We start from the raw sequence: 18,609 nt of genomic DNA, 5'->3' as shown, positions 1-18,609 counted from the left end.
ATTTATTTGGTTCCTTCCAAGACCCGTTGCGTAGGCAGACAGACCTTGTTGCCCCCCTCTCCACCCCCATCGCCTAGCGACTTCCTGCCGTCAAGGAATCCACGAACACTCACCCGCAACAACAAAAAATCTCTCCTCCCGCATCCACCTTTTGGACCGACTCGACTTCGCTTTCTCCGAAACGATCCGATCCATCACGTTGCGAGGATTTTTTCTTCTTCGAGTTCTTCTTGACACAGTCATTCATTATTGAATTTCTGCGATCCGTCACAACCACCCCCAAAGCGAATCTGGGATTCGGTATTCGAGCCATCGTTGCAGTTGTACTTCAACAACTACCCGACACCGACGTCAGCTTCGTTTCGACACGGTCCTTCATCAACGCTACTCTCTACACGAACAGACGCGCTACGACGAGATTCCACATATGACTTCGACTGCCAGCCCTCAGTCCAACCCGGCGCCCACCCCTTCTGCTGCGACTTCGGCTCCTTCATATGCTTCCGCTGCCGGTGCGAACAAGAAGCAAGCCTCCACGCCGCTGATTGCGACGGGATCCAACCCACCTGTGGTGGTCGGTGGCTCCTCTGCGCAAAATGCAAAGCCGTCTGCTCCGTCACCAGTAAATGGACGTCCTCCTGTCACACCTGCTGTCCCTGCCGTCCCTGCAGTCGCTCACGGCTCTTCCGCCGACAACATGAACGGAAGCGCACCCGATCACGCTCGCAAGAGCTCCGTTACCCTTAGCGCCAACGGCCCCAACAGCTTTGCTCCCAACGGCGGCCCTGTCGGTGGTGCAAAGCCCGGCATTCAGTTCGGATACAACTCTCCTGCTGTCGCACACAGCACCCCTCAAGCTTCGGCTGCTCCGATCCCCATTCCCGGATCCAACCAGAGAGTGCCTTCTCCTGCGCACTCTCCCTCTCCTATCCCTCAGCCTTCTGCTAGCGGTGGCCGTCCCCTTCGGGCATGGCTCAACCCAATGCGATGACTTTTGGCAGTCTCGGAAGCGATGGCGATGTAAGTGATTCTTGCCCCGTCCTCTTCGGACACCCTGCTCGCGTTCGCGCCACTGACTTTCAATCTTCTTCCCAGCGCCACATGAGACAGGCCTCTACTCCCCAGAGCCAGGCTGCTCTTCCTGCGATGCCCGGTCAACATATCCGACGCGAGTCCGGCGTTTCTCAGCACAGCGACGCCCCTGGCCCTAACCAAGGCCCGGGCCGTGGAGGTTTCCAGCCTCAGGGCGGCCGTGGTCGTGGCTTCAACCCTCATCAGCCCCCGTACCAGGCCAACATGGGATTCCCCCCGAACCAGCAGCAATACAGAAACGGCCAGGGTCGTGGCGGCATGCCGCCTGCCTTCCACCCCGGAAGACCCATGCAACCCTACCCGAACTCGCCTCAGCCGGCCCGAAGCCCTGCTTTGGCCCATTCCCAACCCGGCCATTCGCAGCCCGGAACTCCGAACATGCCTCCGGCGCAGATGCATCCCATGCCGATGCCAGCTCCCTCTCCTCAATACTACCAGCAGGGCCCGCCTCCCAATGTAATTCCCCCTCCCTTTCAAGATGTTTGCGTGCCGTCGAATTTGGCTGCTTCTTTCATTCCGGCTTTCAAGAGCAAGAAGAAGAACCTGAAGCAGTGGGAGAAGTCTTCCTACTTGAAGTCGAGACATGCGGATTCCTCGCATGACTTGCCGTTCGACTCCAGCAGACCTCGGCGCTATAACAAGCATGGAGAGCAACTTTGGGCCGACCCCCGGTTGACCCCGAGTTACTGTCCAGACTTGGGCGACTACGGCATCACTGAGCTGGCTTACATGTCGACTGAACCTAGTGGCATCACTCAACTCTCTCGTCCCCCCGTTCCCCCTATTGATCTTTCTCCTGAAAGTGGTAACTACGAAAGATTGCTAACTCAAACAAAGGCACAGTACGGCTACCCTCCCCAGGCGAACCACCAGTTCGACCAGTTTGGCCGACCCATCTACTACAACCAGATGGGATACATGCCCTCTCCTGGAGCCCCCCCGGCTTTCCAGCCTGGCTACGCTCCTCCTGCGTTCCACCAGCCTGCGCCGACTGCCATGTCCCGCACCTCGTCTCACTCTGAGCGTCCCTCCTCCAGCACTGGCCAGCCGAGCCAGCCTGTTGTTGTGTCCGGTACGCCCCAGCCCCAGAACGCACAAGTCAAGACACCGGTTGTCGCGTCATCTGGCAACTTCGTTCGCCCCAAGAAGAGTGCTGCCATTGTCATCAAGAACGCTGCCGGCGAAGCAGTTGACTTCAAGAAGAGCATCAAGACGCCGTCGTCGCCTGCCCCTCCCATCGTCCAGCAGTCCAAGACTCCCCCTATCGTTACCTCTACACCTACTCCTCCCCCCAAGTCCGCAACGCCCTCCCACGTCCGCACCGAGAGCCAGGCCACTCCCAAGACTCGTCAAGAGATCCAGGATGAGCTGAGAGCCAAGATCCAGCAGGCCAAGGGTGGTGAAGACAAGGCGAAGGAAGAGGCCGATGCCAAGGCCAAGGCCGCCGACGAAGAGAAGAAGGCTGCCGAGGCCAAGGAAGAAGCCCGCAAGGCCGAGGAGAAGACAAAGGAAGACGCTCGCAAGGCTGAGGAAGAAGCCGAAGCGAAGCGCAAGGCTGACGAGGAAGAGAAGGCCAAGGCCGCTGCCGCTGAGGAGGAGAAGAAGGCCGCCGAGGCTAAGGCCAAGGCGGAGGCCAAGGCGGAGGCTGAGAAGGCGGCTGAGAAGGCGGCTGAGAAGCCTGCCGAGAAGCCCGCTGCCGCTCCCGCTGACGCGGAGGACGAGGTGGAGCGCATGATTCGCGAGATGGAAGAGGAAGATGCTCGTCGCGAGAAGGCGGCCGCTGAGTATGCCGCCAAGAAGAAGATCGAGAAAGAGGCGCAGAAGAAGCTCGACGATGCGAACAAGGCCACCAACGCTGCCGAAGCTGACCGCAAGCTCCGTGAGGCTGAGCGCGAGATGGAGCGTCTCGAAGAGGAGAAGGAGAAGAAGCGCGCACAGGGCGGAAGCACCCCTTCCGTCGCCGATTTGCTCGCCGGAAAGACTGGCGACAGCGAGCCTGCCAAGGTTGGCGATGTTGCCGACAAGCTTTCCAACCTCAGCATCGGCGACTCAAAGGCATCGACTCCCACCGAGGCTTCCGCTCCCAAGGCCACTCCCACCGAGAAGCGCGGCCCCAAGCCGTCCCCTCTCAACTTGGCTCCCCTCAACACCAAGCCTGTTGAGCCGCCTCAGCCCAGTGCTGCTCTTCAGTCCTTGAAGTCTGCCCGCTTCTTGACTGTCATGAACCAAGACCTGTACCCTGCCGGTATCAGCTCGCCCAACCCTGCCTTGAACGCCGCTGTCGCTAAGAAGGGCAAGACATTCAAGTACGATGCTCAGTTCTTGCTCCAGTTCCAGAAGGTCTTCACCGAGCAGCCTTCCACAGAGTTCCACCAGCAAGTCAAGTCTCTCATTGGCGACAACGACGGTTCTCGTTCTGCTTCTACCCCTCGTGCTGGCTCTGGTCGTGGTGGCTCCCAACGTGGCGCCGCTGCACCCCAGGTCGGTGCCATGGGCAGCTTCCGTGGTCCCTCTAACAACGTCCGTGGTACGACTTCTGCCGAACGGTTCGCTATGGCCAATGCAGCTATGGGCTCAGGCAGCGGCCCCGTTGGCAACATGGGCACTTTCCGCCAGTTTCCTGGTCCTCAGATGGTGAACCGCACACCTTCTTCCTCCAACATGGGACCCAACTCTCCCCGGACCCGTTCCGCCAGAGGTGGTGGCAGCAGGCGTAACGACTACAACGCCAAGGATGCGCAGGCGGCCAAGACCATGCCTCTCACGGCTGGCATGGAGCTCAAGCCCATCGCCGTCTCAGCTTCAGGCTGGAAGCCGACCAGCGTCGGCAAGGGCCCCTCAGCATCAGGCCCTACTCCTGGCGGCGATCACATGGATCCTCAGATGGTTCAGCGCAAGGTCAAGGCTGCTCTCAACAAGATGACACCGGAGAAGTTCGACAAGATTGCCGATCAGATTCTGGCCATCGCGGGCCAGTCCAAGGACGAGTCCGACGGCCGCACTCTTCGCCAGGTTATTCAGCTTACCTTCGAGAAGGCCACCGACGAGGCTCACTGGGCTTCCATGTACGCCAAGTTCTGCAAGCGTATGCTTGACACGATGAGCCCTGAGATCCGCGACGAGAACATCAAGGACAAGAACGGTGTGGTTGTCAGCGGAGGTGCCTTGTTCCGCAAGTACCTTCTCAACCGTTGTCAAGAGGAGTTCGAGCGCGGCTGGAAGTCCAACCTGCCCGCCAAGCCCGAGGAAGCCGACGAGAGCAAGCCCCAAACGAACGAGGCCGCCATGCTTTCCGACGAGTATTACATTGAAGCTGCCGCCAAGCGTCGCGGTCTTGGTCTCGTCCAATTCATTGGTGAGCTGTACAAGCTTGGCATGTTGACGGAGCGCATCATGCACGAGTGCGTTCGCAAGCTTGTCGACTACGAGGGTGTTCCCGACGAGGCTGAGATAGAGTCTCTCTCCAAGTTGTTGAGAACCATTGGTAGCAACCTTGACGCTTCGGAGAAGGGCAAGGCCTTGATGAACGTCTACTTCGACCGCATTCAGCACATGATGGACATGCCTGAGCTTCCCAGCAGATTGAACTTCATGCTGTTGGATGTCTTTGATCTTCGCAAGGCTGGCTGGGCCTCCAAGGAGGCAAACAAGGGTCCTAAGACTCTTGATGAGATTCGCGCAGAGGTAAGACATCCAGGTCAACCATCCTTTCCCAATTACTGTGTACTAACTATTCGTGTAGGCTGAGGCAGCTGCTGCCCAGAAGGCAATGGAGAACCAGCGCGGCGGTAGCCAACGCGGTCCCGGTGGCCGTCCCAATGTCGGTCGTGGCGATTCTCGCAACTTCTCCTCTGGCTACATGCAGGCCCAATCCAACCAAGTCGGTATGGACGACTTGCGCCGCCTGAAGGGTTCGACGAGCAGAGCTGCCAGTGGCAACATCTCTCTCGGTCCCACCTCCATGTTCAGCTCTCGTAGCAACAGTGGACGCAGACTGGGACCTGGTGGCTCTCTCGGCCGCCCTGGCGAGGACTCTGGTGCTTCATCCCGCACCGGCACTCCCCCCACCACCCAACACCAAAACGCCTTCAGGTAAGTTCTTCACCGCTTTTGGCAATCAACATGGTCAATGACTAACCACCGTTGTAGTGCACTCGCCAACTTGGACAGCGAAACCCCGGCTTCTCCTCCTTCGACTGCTGCCTCTCCCGCATTGTCCAAGGCTGTTCCCGACTCTGCCGAGAGCAAATGAGAGGAGCCGAGTATTTCCTTTTCCGATAAGTCATTGCATTTAAGCAAATAGACAGGGGCGGGGGCTGTTTGGTGCATTTACACAGAGGGTTCTCAGAGTTCGTGTTTCAAAAGTTAACCCTGATCTTTGCTGCGGACCATGATACCTCGAAAGAATACCGACATAGACGATTCACACTGAGATGACCTCTCACCAGGAAGAGAGGTTTTCCATTTTCGGAATCCGGATGTTTCATTTTCCACATTCGGCCCTCTTCAACCCGATCGCATCAATTCATGATGCGCTCAGACGCAAAACACACAACGTGTTTTATTCCTTTTCTAATACGAGTTCACGACGCTTTATGGGTCCTCTTCTACGTGCCTGGCTGCGTGGGGTAGTAGTAGTTGGGAAATGGTTGAATGCAGACAGGCCAGACGTACGAAGGAAGAGACGACCCCGGGAGAGTCCATCCAGCAACGGAGAGCTTACGCGCACGTTATGAGAGTGCGCGAATTTTGCTCTTTATAAAGGCGGGACATCAAAAAAGCATACGCAGGAGCGTCGGCAAGGTCGTGATCCTGTTCCGAATGCAAAAAGGGGATTTAGGGATTTGTTCAGAAGAGGATTTTCGTCTTTTTTTCATCCTTTTGGCCTTGGCTTGGTCATCACTGGCAGGTCTCTCGACGTCACCAACACTTCTTTTTTGAGCGTGGTTTCCCGGTCATGGGAGGGAGTGGACTGGTCCCAGCACCCATCTCTGTCCACTACGAAGGCGGAGAGGTGCTCGGTGAAAGAGCCGGGACTCTGGGTTCAAGTTACTGGTCGCCAACAGTGGCTTGTCCCCTTGGTCTAGGCATCTTCGCCGGCGAAAAAGGGGACTGGTGAGGGGATTTACCGACCGGGCGTGGAGGGACCTAATGCTTTCTCTGACTTTGTACATTTAATTCGGCAGCGAGCTTGCCAGTGGACCTAGCCTTAAAAAAAGAAGAGACTACATAGTTCACAACCTTTCCGTGTGTTTGTCATCTGTGACTGTGTATGTGTGACGTGAAGCCAAAGCCAGGACGACTTGCCTTGGTCAATAATCCCATGCTGTCCTCATACGGAGGGAGCACTTGGCTACCGGCCATCTTTCGCGTTGCGATATCGATGAGCGGTTGAACTCCTGATCTCCAGGGTGTGAAAGTCATGAATTGTGTATGCAGTGACAGGAAGGAACATATCGTATATCACACAAGCACTTTGAAAAGATATTAACCACGTTTCCTACGGTAACAACTACGAAACATATCTAGAGGCTAATTTTGCCCGCCTCGATTTCCCAAGTCCAACCGAAAACTCCGGGCTCTCCAACTCCTCAAGTCATCATCCTCCCCTAAAAGCAAACTCAAATACTAGGCCAGAACCTCGAAGCCAGCCTCCCCTCCATACCAACTCCTCAAAGGGTTCCGTCATGTCCAAAACTTCCCATCCCAATCATTATCAGCTGTCCTTTGCGCACTCACCCCATGCGGTGTGGTGACACGCGCCTTATGCTGCAGCAAGAAGCTTGTTGAAGCCCAGCTTGGCAAATAGAGTATCCATGGCGACCCATTGTCTACCACACTTGTCGAGATACTTATCCACCACGCTCTTGACAGTGCCGAATCGAACGCGGTTGTGCTCCGCCATCGCGAGAACCTTGTCCTTGTGTTCGCGTGGCATGTCATTGCCGTTCTCCGCAGAAGCCTTGGTTTTGGCCTTGTCAACGTCCCAGAGACTGGCGTAGTATATGAGCTGGTTGTAAATGGCCTTCTCGGTGTACTCATAGCGCATACGACCGAGACAATCCCGCGCAAGGCCCTTGGGGCCCAGACAACGCGTGCCGTAGACGTTCATTTGGCGGGTGCGCATGCCGCAGGCGGAATCGTCGCAGACCAGCCAGCTCTCGTAGTAGCGCGCTGTCTGAGTCCGCAGGGCGTGTTCAAGCTGGGCCACGATCGATAGTATTGAGATGGTGGCACCGCAAGAGTCGCAAAGCACCCCTGATGCCGAGACGCGATCGGGCTGTGCGAGCAGACCCTCAAAAACGGAAGTCTTCTTGCATGCCCTGCAGCGAAGGGAGAGACGGGCACACTCGGCGAAGCGCACTTCGTCGGGAATTTGGGACTCCATGGGGTGGATCTCGACATCGCCGCCTCCGCTCTGTTGCTGGTCCTGGACTGACTTGTACCTGCGGATGTCCAAGCCGAGGCACTCTGCAAGCTGAGAGCTCGAGGTTCCAACAATATTCGCGCAAAGACGCTCGACTGGTGGGAAGATTTGTTTGCCAAGGTACCACTCGACATCTGGTGAGAGGCCGGAGTCAGCCTTCATGACATCTGGGGGAGAATAGGCTCTCTTCGGGGCAGGGTCGGAACTCTGAGGATCGCCGGTGATGACATAGGAGATAACGTCGCCACGGCGAACATTCTTTCCCTTGGCAATTTCCCTCAAGGCAACCTGGACCTGGGGCATGGAGTCCGCGTTGGGATATTCTGTGGGGGCCTTGCCGAGCTGTGTGAAGATGATGTACTTCTGCACTGGAATAGCCTGCTCACGCATCTTCCCAGAGATCTCTCGGAGGTATTCGTGGATGCGTGAAATGGACTTCTCTGTCTCGTTGCCGGACAGAATCTCGTCGAGGATCTTGCTCGAGATTTCCTTGGACAGGCCACAGTACTCACGACGCTTCATGTCGAGACCCTTGACCTCCATCTTCTCGATGAATTTGCCATCCTTTTCAACCAAATTGATAGCAGCGTATTTCTTCTTGGCCTGGAGCAGGATACGGCGGAATACATTGTCAATGTCGATCTCTAAGAGTTTGTACCGTTCGTTGACGGCCTTCTTGAACTCTTGGCCGACCTTGAAGGCATCGGATACGTTCTCGACGTTGGCGTTGATCATAACGGAGTCAGTGTCTCCGTAGATGACCTGGAGCTGGTTGCTTTCGGCGAGCTCCTTGGTGCTGCGCAGAATCTCACGACCCTTGTACGTAGTCAAGACGGCAAGAGGGCGGGCGTAGAAACGGGACTTGGTGTAACCCAAACATCCGTACATGGAGTTGGCCGTAAGCTTAAGCGCAAGCTGCTTGATGTCCCAGGTGGCGAGCTGCTCTGGAGTTGCATTCTTGTCCTTCATCAAGGACTTGACTTGCTTTCTTCGGCCAACAAGTGTGGCAATGAGTCTGGGCAAGATGCCTTGGTCTTGATCCTTAGGGACCTCGGGTACAGCTTCTTCATCTTGTTCCTGTTGCGTGAGTTAGCATTTGACTTTGAAGTGAAGGTGAAATAAATCATGTGCATACCATAGTGGATCTATCCACAGTCGTGAAACAGATGTTGTACTCCTGGATGATGGAAGGGTACAGAGAGTTGAAGTCCATGACCAGAACAAACTTGTCGTAGAGACCCTTCTCAGGTTCAAAAACAAGACCTCCCTTGTACTTGTCCTTCTTTTTCCCGTCGCCCTCCTCGGCCTCATTCTCTTCCTGGGCCATTCTACCCCTGTAAGTCTGCTTGTCAGGGCAGATGTACTTGTTGCGGTGGAACTCGTGTAACAAAATGTACTCGTTACGCTCAGCGCGAGTTCCAGTAAGGGTTCTCGCCCATGAGTTACCGGCCAAATTAGTGAGAACCTTGGTCAGGGGAAGAAGCTGGACCTGTAAAGCCAGCGCAGTGATGAAGTGGGTATCTGCCTCCATGTGTGAGACGTAGTTCATCATGCCTTCCTTGGACTGGGTTGCCCATGTCTTGAGCGCAGCTTCATTGTCGATGTCCTGCCTACGGTTGTTACCCGGCAGGTATAGACTGCACATTTCTGTCAAGCTCCAAGATTGACACTTGAACATGGCAGACTTTCCAGCATCGTTGGCCAGGTCGCAAAGCAAACGACCAGCCATGACTTGCCTCTCGGCGAAGACATTGCCACCAACCTTGTTCATGGAAGCTGGCCATTGCGTTCGCTTGAGTCGACCAAGCCGAGACCACTGGTGTGTCTTCTTCTCGTGAATGCGGTTGAGCAGAACGCTGTAGTCGACTCCCTCCAACTGATGTCCTAGGATTACGTCTGGGTCCACGACATCAAGCTGAGCAAGGAAGAACATGAGGATTTCTGACTCTTGACGGAAGGTCTTGATGAGGCCTCTCTTTCTGTCCTTCGCCATGCTCTCAAATCCAAGAGGGAATGCTGTCCCATGAGGACGGATGAGGGTGAATGTCCGGCAGGGAAGCTTCTCAGCCGGAGTTGGATCAGCCAAGGAAGTCTTCTCGTAGATGCGGGCGCTGATTGCCAGAATCTCTTGCTTGTTGGCCTTGGGGTTGAAGGCAGTACGCAACGCGATACTCATCAAGGTCAGGGGAGGGGTATCGAGGGTGTCAGAGTCGCTGAGCGTGGAGACCATGTTCGGGTGCTCGACGAGCACTTCAAGCTTGCAGTGAGAGGCATTCTTGAGGGAACCAAAGTCGGCATCGGTGATCTTCAGCCAGCAGGGACCCATGATGTTCTTCCACAGCACGAACTGCTCGAATAGCGCCGTGTTCGTGCCAAAGATACGCGAGAACGTATTTCCAGTGGCCGTACTGTCAATAACAGGTTTCGTGTAGGGATACAAACACTTCAAGTACTGAGCCTCCTTTGGAATGCCCGGAAGCTCGAATGCGTACTTCCTTGTGCATGCCTTGATCTTGTACATGCCGACATTCATCTTGGTCATAAGCGAGTCGACCTCAGAGTAGACATCCATCATCCCGACTTCCTCGCTTGTCTCTTCTCCACCCTCGAGCTTCGTCTCGCGGGGAAGGAAAAAGAGCTTGCGGAGAATGTTGTCGACCTTGACGAAGCAACTGACATACAAGCCAGTCTTCTTGTTCAAGACTTTGCCAAAAAGGCAGAGACTGCCATTGACCTCGGTGTAGTCAGTCCAGAACATGTTGAGACTGCCGTCCTCCTCGATAGCGTCCTTATAGTCTATTTTGCCGACGGTTCTAGCCTCCGCAGGAGAGCTTGAGACAACGTTCAGCTGGTCTGTAATCTTGTTCCATGCTGACGAGTCGACTGATGGGGCAGCAGGCTTGACCGGAGAGGAGCTCAAAGGTGTAGGGTAGGGGTCGGGCTTGACCAGTTTCTTCGGTGGTCTTGACCCTGTGATGTTGACACTAGCAGCGGTGACCGCACCAGCGTGGGCAATCTCCATCATGACATCGTCTTCCTCATCCAGGGGCTCTGGCTTGACCAGTGCCTTGCGCTGGGCTACTTTAGCGGCAGGTGATGATGGCGCGGGGTCCTCGGACATGGGAATATCGTCCACAGTGATCGGAGCGGGACTATCGTCTCTATCGTCGCCCATAGGGGGCAAGTAGCCATCATCGACTGCTGAGTTGTCGAATATGGGAGATGATTGTCTGTCATCCACAGTCTTTGTTCTCTTGGTGAGGCGCGTCCTAGTCTCGGGGGCAGGAGAAAGCACACGGGCTCGGCGACGTTCGGGGGATCTGTTACGCTTGGCTGATCGGGACGCAGGAGCGGGGATGTTGGCGTCGACCTCGCCCAGGAGATCAGCAAGGAAAGCATCGTCTTCTTTCGTTTTGGCGACCTATGACTTTTGTTAGAACAATCTTCCTCTGGCTTTGGGGGCATCTGACGAACCTTTGGCTTGGCTTGTGTCTTGGTTGTACCCTTTGTAAAGTATTCGCTGATGTCTCTGTCATTTGCATCTCGCTTGGCCTCTTCCTCTTCGCGCTGCTTTTTTGCTATTGACAGTCAGCACGACAGAGATCTCGCAAGCATGTGAAATTGGAGACTCTGCTCACAGGCTTTGCTTGGCCTACCGCGGCCCTTCACTGGTATATCCTCATCGCTCTCCGAGTAGTATTGGGGCTGGCGATCCCACTCCTCTCGACCATCGTCGGCATATCCCTCGCCATTGTCGTCGACAACGAAATCGTCTTGATCCAGACGGTCTCGGATGATCTTCTTGTACTGGTTTTCGTCAACCTCTTCGTAAAGCTCGTCGACCTCCTCGACCTCGTAGTTGGCCCTCTTGCCGGATGCTCGCAGAGCCCGAAGCTCGGCCAGCTTTGAGCGTCTGTCGACCTTGGGCATGGTGGGCAGGGTTGATCTGTCGAGTATGAGAGGGAAGTTCAATTTCTCGAAAGGACACTCAATTCATCGTATAGAGCAAGAAGTTATTCGGCACCGGCGATAGGTACTGAAAGATTTGGCGTGTCAAGGTGTGTTTGTATCGAGGAACGGAGTAGGCCTGTTGTGGGTGGGTTAACACAAAGCACGGGATTGATGTGCACTATAATTTGGCCGTTCAGCCAGGGGCGGCGCGCAATGAAAGTCGCGTTCGTGTTTGGCGACGCGTTTTTGCTTAATTGCCGTCGGGCCAATTGGTTGAGTCTGCACTAAACACAGCAAAGGTGGGGCATTCATAAAGAGGATCGCCCCGCAACCAACGTCAATGTTCTGCGCGACACGCTAAGCCACCTACCTACCTTATGCAGGACGCCCCAACGACGCAGGCACAGGCAAGCTCTCCGATAAGATAAGAGAGCTTGGGCAGTTGGTCGCAAAATTTCCCGGTAGCGCTTTCATGATTGAAGATCCATCTGATGATACCTACCTGAGTACATTACGGAATACCTTAATTGCGAATAGCTCCAAGCTCACATCACCTTCCGCCGCAAAATACACTCGAGGATGCTATCCTGCAAAGCGTGCCTTACACGGGCGCTTCAGCCGTTGTCAGGAAGGGCCTCCTTCTCCGAATTATCGTCTACTCTACCCATCCTTCAACATGGCCCGCCGGGCAGCCAACGCCGACTCGCCCATAGAAAGGCAACACCCACAACGTCCGCGGGCCGGGCTTTCTTGAAAGAAGGCCAGGAAATAGAAAAAGGTACCCACGGCGGCAGCGAGGAATTTGCAGAAAAGAGAAGGAAACAGAAGCTGGACTGGGCTGTGTCGAAACATCTCGAGCACTTGGAAAACCCCTTCAACATCGCCAAGCACGTCGAGGCGACACTCGAGAAGGGTCGTTTCGATGAGGCCCTTCTGCTTGTCCAGCGCGCCAGCGGCAAGGATACCGACCTCGTAGTGTCCTGGAACCACCTCATCAAGTACCAGATCATGGAGTTGAAGCGTGTCAACTATGCCATCACCCTCTTCAACGACATGAAGAAGCGCGGCCAGTCACCCAACGAACAGACATTTACCATCATCTTCACCGGTTGCGCAAAGTCCCGCGAACCAAAGGCTGCCAGCGCCAAAGCCCTAGCTCTGTACAAAACCATGCTCAAGGAGGACGCAAAGATCAAGCCCAACTCGATACATGTCAACGCCGTGATCCAGTGCTGCGGCCGCGCAGGCGACGTCGAAAACATGTTCACGCTGGCCGATTCGACTGACGCCAAATCCGGTCGCAAGAACACCGCTTACACGTACACGGCCATCATCAACACGCTACGTGCAGAGGCTGAGAACCAGGACAACCGCAAAGGGCAGTCTCTCCAACAGCATATCGATATGGTGGAACAGACGATCACGCGGTGCAAGCACATCTGGGAGGAGGTCATGCGCAATTGGCGCAACGGCAAGCTGGAGATTGACGAGGACCTAGTGTGCGCCATGGGTCGTGTTCTGCTCCTCGGAGGCAGTAAGGACAGAGGCAAAATTATGACCATGCTCGAAGAGACCATGAGTGTCCGGAACTACAACCGCACGCCCACGGGCGACTACGCACACCGCATCAACGACGAGATGAAGGGTATCAGCGCGACCGGCAGCACCAAACGCAAAGCCACGGTTCTCTCACCAAAGATCAAATACGCCGTACCGCGCTCCAACACCCTTTCCCTCGTCCTCGCCATCGTCCGCGAGCAGAAGCAGACCAAGCTGGGCGTGAAATACTGGGACCTCTTTGTCCACTACTACGGCGTCAACCCCGACACGGATAACTACCACCAAATGATCCGTCTCTACGAACGCAGCGGCTCGAGCAAAGACGCCGCAAAGGCCGTACAGCAGATGCCCGCCGACAAACCCGTCCCTCCCATCGTCTACCGCCGCGCCCTCTCCGCCTGCATCAACAACAACATGAGCCAAAACGCATTCGCCGACGCCACATCCATCCTGAACACGATGCTCGCCCATGGCGGTGTGCAGAAAACACCCGTGGACGTGCGCGCCCTCCTCATCTACATGAAGGGTGCCATCATGTGCCACTTCAACTTCCGCCAGATGGACAAGGCGGGCGACACCCAGGGAGCGAAGCGCGGCTACGGCCAACAACTCGCCGCTGCCGTGGAAAATCTCTGGACGCCCTTTTCCGCGGCCAAGGAGGCCTTGATCAAGTCCCAAGGCAAGCACGTGGCCCGGAAACGCGCCGAGGCCGTCGAGGACCTTGCCGACCTCGCGCGCAAGATGATTAGCGCCGTCGACAAGGTCGTCAACGAGAGAGCACTTGCTTCCGACGACGAGGCGCTCATCAGCCTCAAGGAGAAACGTAGCAAGCTGAACCGGTTCGCGGTCGAGTTTACCGACCCGAACCAGCGTATAGAGGATGCTACGCCCGCAAAGAAGGACGAGCAACAAATGTTGGACTTGTAAATTATCCTTACCATGAAATGTACATTACCATGTAAGACACACAATGTCTAAGCCATGGATACCTAAGATATAGAACGACCGAAGTCTCGTCACATCGATAGAACAATACCCCAATCCCAATGCACCTTTCTGAGCTTCAACCGTGGTCCGACGCCATTCCTCGAAGACGCCCTGAATTGCAGGAAAAAGGAGATGAAATAAAGAAAAGTGAAGAAAAGGCAAAGTCTCTTTGGTCTATTAGTACACTTGCCCTCCCTGAATGATGGAGAGAGATCTGCGCCCTCTCGAAAAGAACCCTCCCCTACTTGCGAGAAATGCCTCCGATCTGAAATTCTCCCCCCTTTATGAGGAGAACCAACATACACATGAGTCGCCTAGGTATTTTCGTTCGTTTCCCAAGCCCGCTCTCGAAATCTTAACGCCCAAGTAGAAAAAAGAAAACCCGAATTTGTAGTGTGAATAGGGTGTCTTTTTGTGTGTGCCTCCGTCATAATTCGCCCGTCTAGCACCGGAACGTTTCCCCATCGTCATCTTCGCCTCTCACTCATCGCCTGCCGCCACGGTTGAAGTTTCGTCCTCTACGGTTGTTGTTGTTGCCGTTCCCGCCGCCGTTGCCGACATTGCGAACGAGGTCATCGCTGTACAAGCCGCCGTTGTCTTCCTCCATGGCCTCGGGGAATCCGTTCATGCCGTCGACAAAGTTGCTCGAGGTCGAACGGGTGTTGGCGGGGCGGGTAGAGGGCTCCTTGTAGCCGCCGGGCTTGGGGTAGACTTTGATGATGCGTCCGTCGGCCTATAGTCCACTCTCAAATCAGCAAACAACTCCAAAGTGCGCCTGCCATCGCCTCATGCAATAGCAGGCTTCGGATGCCGGGCACTCTTACCGTCTGGTTGTTAAACGTGGAAATGACCGCATCACCACCCTCCTTCGTCGCAAATACCATCTCCGCCAGAATCAGAGGCGTCGTCTTGATGATCCGACAGCTCAGCATCTCCCCGCCCACAGGCGTCATCGCGCTCTCGATATCCGCCGCCGTCGTCCCCGGCGCAAAGTTCTGCGCCATCACCGCGAACGGACCCGCCAGCCCTCTGATAGAGAGGCCCTGCCTGATCGCCGGTCCCGTAGGCACCACGTTCGCGACAGAAGTCATCTGGACGTCGGCCATGGTGCCCGAGCGCTCAATCGCGGCAGCCACTCTCGCCGCCTTCTGCTCGGCGCGTCGGTCGACTCGTCTGTTGTTGTTATTGCCGCCGTTCGAAGCCGCGCCGGGCGCGGACCTGCCTCCTCCCGGCGCAGAAATGCGCGACGCGAGGCCGCCTGCACCGGCGCTGTTGCCGTTGTTGTTCCGTCCTCCTCTGCCGCCGCCATTGTTCACCGTTCCGTGGAGGTCGTGTGTCCAGTCGCCGTCGATGTTGCCAACAGGAAGGGGCTTGGGGCCAAGGGATGCGGTGCGGGGCTGATTCCAGGTGAAGAGAACATTAGCGATTGCTTCGCTCGTCGGTTTGTTGAAAGCTAGTCGTGAATGACAAGGTGAGAGGTGCATACCTTCTTCGTGATACCGACTCGGCTCGCCAGCGACGGTCCCGCACCGGACTTGAGCTTGGAAGGCGCGCTCTGCCTTCTGTCCTTGGAGAAGATCTTCTGTGCCAGCGCCTCGTTCTTCTTCCTCTCTCGTCCTGCGAAGCGAAGCAAAATGTCGCTCCGGTCAGCGATCCATTCTAAACGGGCGGCGTCCGATGACGTGGTAAGAAAATGGCTCTACCTTGTTGGATGATCTTCTCAAAGTCGGTTGCTACCTTCGCCATGTTGATTGATCTCCTGGGCAAACGGTTCCGGTCGGAGCGAGATAGGATGAGGTTGAGTGTGGTGGTCGCAAAGGTCGAAAATGTAGGGGTGTCTGCAAGACACGTCTGGTTGCAAGATCTTGGGTAGAAAAGTGATGGGTTGAGAAAGGAGTGAGAGGGGGACTAGGTAGAATAATGGGTCGCCGATAGGTTCGTGGCTGTAAAGAGACACCTTGATTCGAGAAAGGCGGGCAAAGACAAGTTGAAGAATGGATGAAGTACCTTGCAAAGACCCTGACGAGCATGAGACAGAAAGTTACCTTAACTTGAGGCTGACCTGGGCGCGTTGGTTTAGAGGGTGGACCATGGCCCATGGGAGCGTGTTCCAAGGGTCTCCACTCGATTGGACGGTTCGGTACGTACCTATTTCTCCAATGGGGCCGTCTGCAGTCGGAGCTCCCAAGTCACTAACACCCACCACCGCACTCACGGGTGTGGCTTTCATTTTCTGAACGTCCAACGCCAACACTGAGCCACGGCATTATTACTTTGTTTTGGTTTAACTGTTACTTTACAAACAGCCACCGTATTTGGGGACCGAAAACTACCTACTAGACCCCCCAGTGCCTTTCCCATGTCAATAAACGAACAGTTGAGCTAATTAAAGAAAAAAAACGAAAGCCAAAAACTCAGGAAACCTCAGACCGCCCTTCATAGCTAAACCTCATCCATATCACTGTAGTCCTCACAAACGTCCCAGCTGGCCCCGTCGTAATATACGGATGTCTCAGGCCGGTCTCCGGGGAAGGCCAACTTCCGGGTGTGATTGTAGGAATAGTCGAGACAAGGAATATCAATGTGTGTGGTGAACGCCAAGGTTTTTGTCTTCCTTTGGAGCGCCGTGCCACCTGAATCAACTCGCTGGCTGCTGGTGTCATTGCTAGTAACGGTTTGGCCTTTGTCTTCGGAAATAAGATGATGACGTTCGGTTGCTGCATTGAGGAGAGGATCCATGACCAAAGCATTTATTGAGGTGATCCGAGGTTTGGGAACGTAATCTGGCGGGTAGACAATGTTGTATCCGTTTTTCTTCGTAGACTCGAGTTCTACGGCCATGTCCGGGATCACAGTGAGCCGGCCTGTGTCCATCGTCTCTCTATGTATTTCGCGAGTGATTGTCGAATTATCCGTCAATGGAATAGCACTCCTCGACAGCCATTCGCCGTATTTCTGTTTGGTCTCAGCCTTGCCTTCGCTCACATTGCGTGGCAAAGCCAGACGTTGTTGATGTTGCCTGTCGTCGGATTGTTTTGGGATAAGGATTGCGTCTGGAACACTGTCCTTCTCCGGTCCAGCTACAGTAGTCTCACTCCCCCAGTCTTGGCTGCGTAAAGAATCAGCATCTGTTCCATGTGACCTGGTACCTATGCCATCTTGCGAGGCAAGACCAATCAATTCCCACGTCTCTGCGGTATGAGGGAAAGGTCCATACTTGCCAAAATTCTCAGCGTACGATCTCAATATGTGCTCTCTCGTTGACCGTTCAAGCTTCTCCAAGGAAGTGTGCGTGGCATTCCCAGCGAGTACCTCTTTATTTCTTGAATCAGTCGCCTCTGTGCTGGCAATGCCATCTCGAGAGTCGGACTCTTTAGGAAATCTGCTCAGCGCGGTATTCACCACGGGTATAATTCTGTTGGACATCTCGACTTTGAAGACAGTAGAGGGTGGATTGGGCGCCTCGGTATTCACCACCGGTAAAATTCTGTTGGACATCTCAGCTTGGATGACAGCGGAGGGTGGATCAGTCGCCTTGATGGTCGCAGCGAGGTTCCCAAACTCCGCCTTGGCTTCGTTGGCCAGCTCAAGAAGTCTTTTCGCCTCGACTGGTTGCGGTTTTCTGGACTCCAAGTGTACATGCTGATCAGTGGAAGATGATGGCTGTGACGTCTGCTTTTTCTTGCCATATTTCTTGGCCAATGCCGATGTGATAAAATCCAGATCTGCTGCTGCCGAACCGTCTGCCAGGAGTTTCTTGGGATCCAAGGATCTGGGTCGCTGGACCAAAGCCAATGCTGATAGCGACACATCGGGAACTCGATCTTCAAGGGCATCTCCTAGATCAAGGGAAGGGGGTTGACCATCACCCTTCTGCGTTTCCAGTAGCTGGGGCGTATGCTTTCCTGGGCAAATGGGCGGTTCCACCGTGGGTGGCTCTCCAGTGATGATCACGCACTCCTTTTCAAAGTTTCCTGATGCCCGCACCTTCGGCAGCTCTGGAGCGACGAGCGAGGCAGACAGATGTCTTTCGCGGGGTGACGTATCTACGTCACGAACCATCAAGGCGGTGAGAGCCTCCTCAGACTTGATGCATCTCTTGAGCGTTTTCCGGCTGCTGGTACCAAATATGTTTCCGAGGCTTCGGCGTTTGAACAAACCTAAGTCGAAATTGAAGTCAGCATTCAACAGACAACAATCAAGGAGTGGGATGCCTTCAATCGCACCTTTCTTTTTCTGGGATAATGTGACATCGTCCTTGATAGTTGCGGAATTGTCGACCTGATGCTGCTCGCCTTCGTCGGTCTGCGAATCGGACTGACTTGTTGAGGAGGCATGAGCTGCCCTGGCAGCCTGTCCTTTCCAGGCATCTTTTCTGCTGAAGGTCGGCATACGGGAAACAGTTTTGTGCCACAAGATGCTCAAGGACGCGCGGTGTCTGCTTCTTGTGCTGCCGTTGAGTTTGAGACTGGGCTCCGAATCGGAGCTTCCTTGCGTTGACGTCAAGTCTTTCTTCGGGGTTACCTCCGAGGGGCGTTTGGCTTGAGGTCTCGAGGAGGGTTTGGATCCGATAGCATCCCTCTGCTTCGTTA

At 55.1% G+C, this 18,609-nt stretch overlaps 5 protein-coding genes across 5 annotated transcripts; 2 read left to right on the top strand and 3 right to left on the bottom strand.

Annotated features, from left to right (window-relative positions):
• Positions 1–641: 641 nt before the first annotated feature.
• Positions 642–5,435, top strand: BDP81DRAFT_159985 (uncharacterized protein). The gene is made up of 5 exons (XM_060582017.1): positions 642–1,020; positions 1,096–1,548; positions 1,930–4,776; positions 4,835–5,184; positions 5,242–5,435. The coding sequence occupies exons 1-5, from the start codon at positions 970–972 to the stop codon at positions 5,342–5,344; spliced, it is 3,804 nt and encodes a 1,267-aa protein (XP_060448830.1). The 5' UTR covers positions 642–969; the 3' UTR covers positions 5,345–5,435.
• Positions 5,436–6,567: 1,132 nt separating this feature from the next.
• On the bottom strand, positions 6,568–11,614 carry BDP81DRAFT_159980 (putative DNA polymerase alpha catalytic subunit). The gene is made up of 4 exons (XM_060582016.1): positions 11,158–11,614; positions 10,994–11,097; positions 8,655–10,940; positions 6,568–8,596 (listed from the first exon to the last, which is right to left on the bottom strand). Exons 1-4 carry the CDS (start codon positions 11,447–11,449, stop codon positions 6,857–6,859), a joined length of 4,422 nt encoding a protein of 1,473 aa, XP_060448829.1. The 5' UTR covers positions 11,450–11,614; the 3' UTR covers positions 6,568–6,856.
• Positions 11,615–12,049: 435 nt separating this feature from the next.
• On the top strand, positions 12,050–13,957 carry BDP81DRAFT_458403 (uncharacterized protein; the record flags this gene model as incomplete). Its single annotated transcript, XM_060593407.1, has 1 exon — positions 12,050–13,957. One exon carries the CDS (start codon positions 12,050–12,052, stop codon positions 13,955–13,957), a length of 1,908 nt encoding a protein of 635 aa, XP_060448828.1.
• A 487-nt stretch (positions 13,958–14,444) lies between these two features.
• On the bottom strand, positions 14,445–16,056 carry BDP81DRAFT_159975 (uncharacterized protein). Its single transcript, XM_060582015.1, has 4 exons — positions 15,721–16,056; positions 15,504–15,634; positions 14,842–15,414; positions 14,445–14,750 (listed from the first exon to the last, which is right to left on the bottom strand). Exons 1-4 carry the CDS (start codon positions 15,761–15,763, stop codon positions 14,502–14,504), a joined length of 996 nt encoding a protein of 331 aa, XP_060448827.1. The 5' UTR covers positions 15,764–16,056; the 3' UTR covers positions 14,445–14,501.
• A 284-nt stretch (positions 16,057–16,340) lies between these two features.
• BDP81DRAFT_419578 (uncharacterized protein) lies at positions 16,341–16,778 on the bottom strand. Its single transcript, XM_060589787.1, has one exon. It carries the CDS (start codon positions 16,765–16,767, stop codon positions 16,432–16,434), a length of 336 nt encoding a protein of 111 aa, XP_060448826.1. The 5' UTR covers positions 16,768–16,778; the 3' UTR covers positions 16,341–16,431.
• Between the last annotated feature and the right edge of the window lie 1,831 nt (positions 16,779–18,609).

This window comes from Colletotrichum phormii (genome assembly GCF_030913505.1).
Source record: "Colletotrichum phormii strain CBS 102054 chromosome Unknown BDP81scaffold_4, whole genome shotgun sequence".
Classification (NCBI taxonomy): Eukaryota; Fungi; Ascomycota; class Sordariomycetes; order Glomerellales; family Glomerellaceae; genus Colletotrichum; species Colletotrichum phormii.
The sequence above is the reverse complement of the archived record's forward strand: the minus strand, read 5'-3'. Positions and strand labels throughout refer to the sequence as shown.